At 52.2% G+C, this 9,082-nt stretch overlaps 1 protein-coding gene across 11 annotated transcripts; it reads right to left on the bottom strand.

The window, feature by feature from the left end:
- Positions 1-407: 407 nt before the first annotated feature.
- Positions 408-8,759, bottom strand: SNAPC2 (small nuclear RNA activating complex polypeptide 2). 11 transcript variants are annotated; one of them, XM_043527055.1, is made up of 7 exons: positions 8,692-8,759; positions 7,837-7,958; positions 7,508-7,715; positions 6,018-6,137; positions 5,671-5,739; positions 4,373-4,682; positions 408-1,567 (listed from the first exon to the last, which is right to left on the bottom strand). In XM_043527055.1, exons 3-7 carry the CDS (start codon positions 7,703-7,705, stop codon positions 1,059-1,061), a joined length of 1,206 nt encoding a protein of 401 aa, XP_043382990.1. In that variant the 5' UTR covers positions 7,706-7,715; positions 7,837-7,958; positions 8,692-8,759; the 3' UTR covers positions 408-1,058. The 11 variants fall into 11 exon arrangements, with proteins under 11 accessions (XP_043382990.1, XP_007053986.1, XP_037771729.1 ...); XM_007053924.4 differs by lacking the exon at positions 8,692-8,759 and having other exon boundaries at positions 7,837-8,103; XM_037915801.2 differs by lacking the exon at positions 8,692-8,759 and having other exon boundaries at positions 5,671-5,787; positions 7,837-7,997.
- Positions 8,760-9,082: the final 323 nt, after the last annotated feature.

Raw genomic sequence — 9,082 nt, 5'->3', positions numbered from 1 at the left:
GCTGGGGCTTGGTTTCTATTAAAAGGTTCCTGACTCGTTCTGTATTTGGGAAAAAAAATGATATGGTTTAATCACATGGTGATAACCCGCTTCCCATTCCACTGGTATCACTGGAGGATGATAGACAGAAGCTACTGAAGAGACAAGGTGGATGAGGTCATATCTTTGATTGGACCAACTTCTAGTGGTGAGGATTTGTCTATGCTACACCATGTAGCACCTCATTGTAGACACCGCCTATGCTGACAAGAAGGGTTCTTCTCCCGGAAAGGGGCACCCTATGCACAGTGCTGGCATGCTCACGTTGTGCCTGTTAAAAGAATAGGACTTTGCCAGAAGCAGGTCACAGCCAGTTACTTCCCTCCAGCTCCAGGATGGGGGATTAGGGAGACTTTTACCTCAAGAAGGATGGTTTTAAGCTCTTTATTCCACACCTTAAATACATTTATACTTAAGGGAAAAAAACAGAACAGACTCCTCAGGCAGAGCCCAGAGATAAGTGAAAACGACAGTATTTACAGCCCAGCAACAAGAGAGAATACACGGTTTTATTCCACAAAGCCATAGTGTTGTGGATAGGAACCCAAAAGAGTCTGTTTCCGTCCCCGGTGAGCCACACAGCTCAGCCTTTGCTCCTTTTGGAGAAAGATTAAACTTCATTTTCACTTCAGTAGCAAACTAGGACTTTAGTTAACATGATCTGAAGGTTGTGAACCCAGCTCGGTCACGTGCTTCTCAGAAATAGGCATCTATCACCCACTCCACAGCCAAGCCCATGCCAGCAACCAGAGCTGGGACATGGAACTCTGGAAACAGGGCCAAGCAAATCCAGGTTGTTTCCTGCTAATGAAACTTCACTTCTTACCTTCAAGAAAACTCCATTGTTCAGGAGAAAGACACTCCTTTGGTTGTATCCCTACCAGGGACTGCAGCCCATGGTGAGGAGAGCCCTTACAGGGTCCCCACCACAGAACCAGAGCAGGACTGGTGTAGAGAACCAGCATGAAACAGCTGCCTGAATCTCCGCTCTGAGAAACCAAGACTCACCGCCAGCCTTTTCAGTCCAAACTGCCCCCCTTTCGAGCCAGAAGCTCCAAGGGAACAAGGAACAAGTTCAAAGGGCAAATTCCCAGATCCTTCCAAACTGACTTCTGAGCATCTATACCAGCACTGTGGAGGGGTGGGGGCAACTGGCCATGGGAAGCTGAATGCTGGGCTGGGGATGGGCTCACACTGGGCTGGGGAGTTTCCTGTGTTCCCTGCTCACATTCCCCTGACCTGCTGGGCCTTTTCTGGTTGTCACTGGGCTGTGCCAGTTCTGTCGGCAATGTGCAGCTCACGGACAGGTTAGCAGTGGGAGGCCTCTCACAGTCGATACTGGCAGAAGGCAGGTCAGTGGCCAGCTCTCCTGCACTGGCTCCTGGATCTGACCCTTTTCTGCTCCCATCTGGCTGCTGCGCAGTCAGTTCCCTGTAGGATCTGTGCATGTGCCTCTTCAATCCATCATAGTCCAGGTTGCTCAGCTCTTCAGGGAGGGACATCAACAGGTCTAGGACGACGGCAGACTCTGGAAGGAAGACCAGACCTTGTTAGGCTGGACTAATTTAAATAACCTGTTTTCAGTCTTGGTTTGCATTGTATTTTTCAGTTATTTTCCTAAAGAGAGGTGGATTCTCATTGATTGGAAACCATTCAAACATGCAGCTTTGCAACTAATTATACACTTTTCACTCAACTTGGTGCTTCTTTTTGCTAACCAGAAATACTGTGTGTCTATATATACTTAAGAATTCTAGCATTTTTTATGACATTAGGAAATGGTGAATGATGCATTTGCTATTTACTAGATGATTAATTTTTTACCCGTGATTTCTGATAAACTACATTTTGGATGGAAACTGGAATTCAGTTAAATGCATAAAAACAGCAAATTACAATTGTTTTTTTAAAAAACCTCCTTAAATGTGCTGGATACACAAGAAAAAAGTAAGTTTATCACAACATTTTGTATTTAAAACTGTGGTCTTAGGACTAATACCTCTCACTCTCATTTTCATTCATAAAGTGCAAGAGGAAAACAAGCTTTCCTACTTTTTCAACTCTATCAGTTTCTCAATTTTGAATGAGCTAGTCATTGAACTGAACTAGCTGAATCCACTGAAAAGAAGAAAATATTCTCTTTGCACCTGCAGGAGAGAGTACTGCTTTCAAAAGCTTGTTTAAGAACAAAAGAATGGCCATATTGGGTGAAATGGTTCATCGAGCCCAGTATCCTGTCTTCTGACAGTGGCTGGTGCCAGATGCTTCAGAGGGAATAAACAGAACAGGGCAGTTCTTGAGTGATCCATCTCGTCGTCTATTCCCAGCTTCTAGTAGTCAGACGTTCAGGGACACCCAGAGCACAGGATTGCATCCCTGACCATCTTGGCCAATAGCCATTTATGGATATCCTCCATGAACTTATCTAGTTCTTTTTTTAAAAACAGTCAAGAGTTTTGGCCTTTACAACATCTCCGGCAACAAGTTCCACAGGTTAACTGTGCATTGTGTGACGAAATACTTCCTTATGTTTCTTTTAATCCTGCTGCCTACTAATTTCATTAGGTGACCCTGGGTTCTTATCTTATGTGAAGGGGTCAGTAACACTTACCTATTTGCTTTCTCCACATGGTTCATGATTTTATAGACCTCTATCATACCCCCCTTCATCTTCTCTTTTCTAAACTGATCTCTCCTCATATGGAAAAGAAGAGATTAAATTTCAACCAACTCTAGTTTCAGGTGCTTGGCCAGTGACTTTTACCAAGTCAGTGGTTTGACTTTATTTGAAATTTGGAAGCAAACGTACTGTTTGAATATTTTTTGCTATTTAAATTATTGTAATAGATTATAGTAAGGTTTGATCTCAGCAATTTTAAAGAGGTTTATTTTATAGGAAGAAAAAGTGTGCTAAACTTAAATATAAAAAAATCCTATTTTAAAATTGTTTCAAAAAATTGTTGATTTTTGGCCAGCCTGAACCTTGTCATTCATGCCTGCGGAACACAGGCTGCATTCTGGCCCCGGATCCATGAACAGATGCATGCCCCAGGCTCCGCACTCACTCACGCACTCTGCACTAATTCCCCATCTCAATCACACTCAGGTCCCTCGGTCCCTGTGTCGAGTCAGTAGAGATGGGGTGGTCAACCTAAGCCTGAGAAGGAGCCAGAATTTACCAATGTACATTGCCAAAGAGCCACAGTAATATGTCAGCAGCCCCCCATTAGCTCCCCCCACCCCTCATTCCTGGCACCTCCCGCCCACCAGCAGCCATGCAGATCAGTGCCTCCCTCTCCCTCCCAATCAGCTGTTTCGTGGTGTGCAGGAGGCTCTGGGGGGGGAGGAGCGAGGGCACAGCAGGATCAGGGGAGGGGGCGGGAAGGGGTGGAATGGGGGCAGGGCTTATGGCGGAGCCAGGGGTAGAGCAGTGAGCACCCCCCGGCACACTTGAAAGTTGGCGCCTGTAGCTCCAGCCCCCGAGTCGGTGCCTAGACAAGGAGCCGCATAGTAAAATTCTGAAGAGCCACATGTGGCTCCAGAGCCACAGGTTTGCCACCCCAGCAGTACAGGAAGGGGCAGTGAATGGCTGACAACCCTCCCTGGCCCAATTAAAATCCCCCCCATGGCCTGGATCATGGGACATTTTGATTAAGCAGCACATGGCTACAATGCTCCAATCAGTCTTGCCACAGAAACGCTCACTAAGGAAAGGGAGGTGTTTTCAGCTGGCAGATCTGAAGGAGCCAATGTTTTGCAAGTGAGAGTCCAGGAATCATGTACCGCTGCCTTGCTCACCTCAGTCTGAGCACAATGTCTCGGTTTATAAGGTGACTAGCACTTATCAAGCAATATACAAGTATGAGAATGGAGAAGACAGAGGTGGGCCAGGACCCCACCCCCCACCATCTCAGCACTAGAGGGATCCCTGAGCACGTGCACTCACTCAGCCTCAGGGGCCAACCCTCCAGCACTGTCTGCAGAAGGATGGCCAGGAATGCCATGAAGAGGAAAGGGGAGGCAGTGCTAGAACATAGCAAACACTGCCTCCTCCGAAACAGGCAAGGGAGCAGATCAATTTCTAGACTCTGGAGAAAGCTACTGATTGGCAATGAGCAAGTGGTGGTTACAAGGTCCCAGGGAACAAGTAAGCCGTGCCTGTGAGCCTCTAGCTGGCCTTGGATTAATTTCCACAGTTGGAGTAGCCCCACACGTCACCAGGGCTTGCTGGTGTCACACCATGAGCTAAGCTATGGGGGAGTGACGGCTATCACAGCCAGCTGGTTCCCTCCCTGAAGATCACAAACATGTAGCTTTTTGGATCCCAACTCACCGTATGGCGAGAGCTCGGGCACTTTGATGTCCCTGGAGAGCATCGATAAATATTTATAGATCTTCTCAAAGTCCACGCTGAATTTCTCTGGTTCCTCGTGAACACCTGAGTCTGTGCTAGTGCTGGAGGACGGAGCTGCTGCTGGGGGGCCTGGGGCAGCATCTCCATTCCTTGCTGCATCATCCGGGGCTGGCGATGCAGCATGCTGGCTCGAGGAGTTTGGAAGGACCTTCTTCTCTGCAGCTCTGGTCAGCTTCTGGGGAACGGAGTGGAGCAAACTGAGCGGCTCGGTGACTGCGATGGTCAGAACCTGAAATTCAGAGATTCTAAGGACAGACTCGTCTAGTCTGACCTCCTGCATGACAAAGGCTGCAGATCTCGCCTGAATTAATTCATGTTTGAACTAGAGCAGATCTTTTTAATAAACTTCCACTCTTGATTTAAACATTACCTTTTCCAATGGTTAATTCCCATCCCTGTTACAATGTTGTGCCTTATTTCTACTCTGAATTTGTCTAGCTACAAGTGGGAGCTCAGAAAGCAGAAGGAATGGGGACCCCCTTTCCAGAAATGCCAGACACTCCCAGGGCAGCCTCCCTCCCAGTGTCAGGCACTTCCCGACCCCACAGCAGACCTTCCTCAAGGTCAGACTAGGCCAAGAGAGCCATCCACCATGCAGCACAGCAAAGCAGAACTAAATGCAATGCAATAAGCTACAGGGGCTTTGGACAGCCTGATGCTTTCTGGAGGAATCTCTGATAACCAACCACATCTCCTCTCACTCCTGGATACGAGGTGCATAGCAAGGGAACGGATTTGCTCACTGCTAGGACAGGTGGCAGAGATACCACTGCCCATGCCCTACTTCGATCTCTTCACCTTTACGTAGCTAAGCTGCACAGAAAGCAGCAGTTGGGAGAGCAACACTCAACGTCAGAACAGCTGGGTTCTACTCTGAGCTCTGCCACGGACCTGCTGCATGATGTCAGGCAAGTGGTTTCACAGTATGCGCCCCAGTTTCCCCCATACCAACAGGAAGCGTGAACTGCTGCTTGGCCACTGCAGCAATGCAGCCATGTGAACACAGAGGAAGGTGGTAGAACTCTTGTAGTGGACAGGGATGGAACAGCCTGCCTGTAGCAGGGATATTTCCTACCAGTGACCAGAAGGGACTGGCAGGCTTGAGCCCTGGCATTGGCCAGGTTTTATTCTTCATTCTCTGTAGAAGTCTCTAACCCTGCTGGGTTCTTGGCCCCAGTGGGATCTCGCTGCTGTCACTGAGCACTGATGCCTGTTACCTGAGAGAAAGCTGTTGTCACGGTTTCTTCCAGCTTATCCGTCAGCTTCTCAGCAAGATCTGTCCAGACCTGAGAGGCAGATTTCAGTGAGTGCACTGGAATCACGCACCCATCCACCTACGCACAGCCACAGTGCGAGAAGCATGAGACCAGCCAGCAGAGGGCAAGGAGAGCACAGAGTGAGACAGGGACAGCTCCAGAAAGGACAGACTCACTGCAAATGCCTTGTGCCTCAAGCCCATTCTGGTACAGTACAACCAAACTCACCCTTGCCCTGGTACCGTACAGACAAACCAGCCCTGACCACCCCCACACAACACCAGCCCTGATTTCCAGGTTCTCCGTACCTCAATAGGAGCTAGGATCTCAGCTTCCTTGCATCTCTGCTCCTCCCGGCAGCGGCGATACTCCATCTGTATGGCCTCCCTTGCTACGCGGCCCTTCAGCTGGTGGATGAAGGCCAGAATCTGCAACCACAGGGAGGTTCAGGCATAGCAGTATACAGAGATGCTCATCCCCCAATAAACAGCTCATGGGTGGGCTGAGAAGGGTGTGGCTGAATGCCTTCTATCCCAGCTGGACTACATAGCTGCAGCTGAACTGGGTGCCAGTTCCACCTCTCCCAAAACCCTCTCTGGTTCCAGACAGCAATGAGTTAGTGGGGTGAACTTGCAAAAGGATTGTACAACTAATAAGAAGGACCAAAAAAGTTTTAGGCCTGAAAAACCATGGGAGGAGATGGCTGCGCCTAGGTCGGGGTGGGCAAACTACAGTCCTGGGGAGCAGGGTCGAGGGCTGCAGCACGCGCCTTGGCCCCGCTCCAGCCAGGGGCCGCACCATGCGGCTGCTGGAAGCCGTGGCATGGCCCCCCTCCGGCTCCTACGCACTCCAATGGCCCCCTCCAGTGCTCCAATGGGAGCTGCAGGGGCGGTGCCTGCGGACAGGGCAGCATACAGAGCTGCCTGGCCATGTCTCTATGTAGGAGCTGGAAAAGAAACATGCCACTGTTTTTGGGAGCCGCTTGAGGTAAGCGCCGTTCAGAGCCTGCACCCCTCAGCCTCTCCCCATGCCCCAATTCCATGCCCCAGCTCTGATCCTCCTCCCCCTCTCCAAATCCCTCGATTCCAGCCCAGAACACCCTCCTGCACCCCAAACCTCTCATTCCCAGCCCCACGCCAGAGCCCACACCCCCAACCGGAACCTGCACCCCTTCCCGCACCCCTGCCCCAGCCCTTATCCCCCTCCCACCCTCCGAACCCCTCAGTCCCAGCCCAGAACACCCTCCCACACCCCAATTTTGTGAGCATTCATGGCCCGCCATACAATTTCTATTTCCTGATGTGGCCCTTGGGCCAAAATGTTTGCCTACCTTGGTCTAGGTACTATGGTGATGGGAACTGTTAAGATAGCTGGATAGAAAATGCTGTGGAGAAAGTTGGCTGGGAGAAGCTGAGAGGGGAGCTGTGACTGTCAGAGGCAGATAAGGGGCAAGACATCACCCACAGGAACCTGCAAAACCCCTGAGCTACAAGAGATGCATAGGCCAACATCCTCTCTAGTGCTGCCAAAATCAGGGGACAACATAAATGGAAACAAGAGGAGCCGCCACCAGGCAGCACTAGGTTTCCCCACCCCAACCCCAACCTGAACAGTGGAGAGGGACCTGCAGGGCAGTACGGTGGTGGACCCCGTTCCCAAACCAAGCAGGAGACTGGGCACTCTCTCTCTTTTGTTAGCAGAGAGAGTGCTCTGCTGTCCCCGAATTACCTTTATTCTGACCCTGGCCTGGCCACAGTCACCAGCTCGGCTGGGACCGGACCCCCGAGCCCGCGCTCACCTCGGCCTCACTCCTACGGGGCAGATGCTCCCGCAACAGCTCGGCCTGCAGCTCCCCTTGAGGGGCCTGGGCCTTCAGCGCCTTGATGAGGTGCCGCTTCTCCTGCGCCGTCCAGGGGGCCCGAGCGGGTGCGTGGCGTGCAGGGGGGCCCGTTTCGTAGCGTGTGGGGGCCGAGCGGGTCCGAAGAGGGGGCTTCATGGCTCAGGCTCTGCAGGGGAAGACAAAGGAGTCAGAGGCCAAAGCCCCCGGGTCCTCCCAGCATCTCGCCCCCCAGCCACCCCCTCTACCCACAGCCCCCCGCGCTCTCCCCACCCGCGCCCCCCACGGACCCTGCGGAGGAATCCGGGCTCTGCGGCCGGGGCAGCGGAAAGAGCGAGCGCCGCGCTCCGGCCCTGTCGCACGGATATGACGTCACAGCAAGACCTCCAGAGTCGGCGCCGCGACGGAGAACCTGGAGGGGCGGGGGAAAGAGAAGTGAAGAAATGCATTGTGGGAAGTGTGGTGTTTCCCCCGGCCTCCGTCTCCCATCGGCCATTGCGGGGCTCGGGACTTTCCGTTTCCAGGACCAGGGCCCTGTGAGGCCGGAAGCGGAAGTTGCCGTGGGGAGCAGCGCCCTGAGCGCCAGGGAGAGGTGTGGGCGCTACGGAATGACGTGCGGCCCCGCTCCGGGCCCGGGGCATCACGGGAGTTGTAGTCCCCGCCCTGCCGCGGATTTCGGGCGGCGATTCTGGGTATTGGGGTTTTAGCTGCGCCCGAGCCGCGCTGCCGCCCTCCTCCAGGGAGCGGCCCCCCCGGGCCGCGGCGCCGCGAGCTCCGCCCGCTCCCCGGGGGCCGGGGGTGCGGCGCTGCTCCGTGCGCCGGCCGGGTTTGCTGCAGGAGCCCTGTGGCTGCGCTGAGCAGACGGTCTGCGGCGCCGGCGGGTTTTCCTGGGCAGGTTAGTGCGGGCTCGATGTTCAGCCCGCGCCCTGGCAAAGAGCCCGGGAAGGGGCGCCTGGGAACTGGGGTCCCGCGTCCGGACAATCAGAACACGCGGCCCGGCTCTTCATTCACACGTGGAGCGTGTCCTCGTACCCAGATCACAGGCGGGGGGACGGGCAAAGGGTTTTTTCCGATAGCTGTTTGCTAGTAGGGGTGTGTGTGTGATAAGAGGCTTTGGGGGATGTACCGCAATTTCACTGCCTCACCTTGTTCGCGTTGCTGTTTCAGTAGCCTGACCCCTATGTCCAGGCGCACACAGGCTACATAAGGACATACAGTCACGTGCTCTGTCCTAAATATATAAGCAGTTGCCCTCAATCCTCCTGACTCAAGATGATAATGTGTGAAGTAACACTTGAAATTAAAATGAAGACATTGGGTTTTATTGGTGATTATTCCTTCCCTGGGGTAATAAAAACTTTTAGGGAAGCTCCAGATTATTATTAAATTGCTTATAAACTGCTTTTCAAACTGAACTTGTTCTCAAGCAGTAACCAAAGCTCTTTAATATTTATACATTTCAAACAATTATCCTGTATTTAACTGGCAGCCAATGTGGGGCTTAAGATATGTCTCAATTGAAAAGCTTGGCTAAAA

Source organism: Chelonia mydas, chromosome 13, assembly GCF_015237465.2.
Source record: "Chelonia mydas isolate rCheMyd1 chromosome 13, rCheMyd1.pri.v2, whole genome shotgun sequence".
Lineage (NCBI taxonomy): Eukaryota > Metazoa > Chordata > Testudines > Cheloniidae > Chelonia > Chelonia mydas.
Note: the sequence above shows the minus strand (reverse complement) of the source record. Positions and strands in the feature narration are given on the sequence as shown.

Coding starts and splice junctions, on each gene's coding strand:
- SNAPC2 (XM_037915801.2), bottom strand. CDS start 7,705: ATGAAGCCCCCTCTTCGGACCCGCTCGGCCCCCACACGCTACGAAACG. Junction 5,788..6,017: donor AGATCCTAGCTCCTATTGAG/GTACGGAGAACC, acceptor GGCTGTGCGTAG/GTGGATGGGTGCGTGATTCC. Junction 1,568..4,372: donor GCCCGAGCTCTCGCCATACG/GTGAGTTGGGAT, acceptor TCTTCCTTCCAG/AGTCTGCCGTCGTCCTAGAC.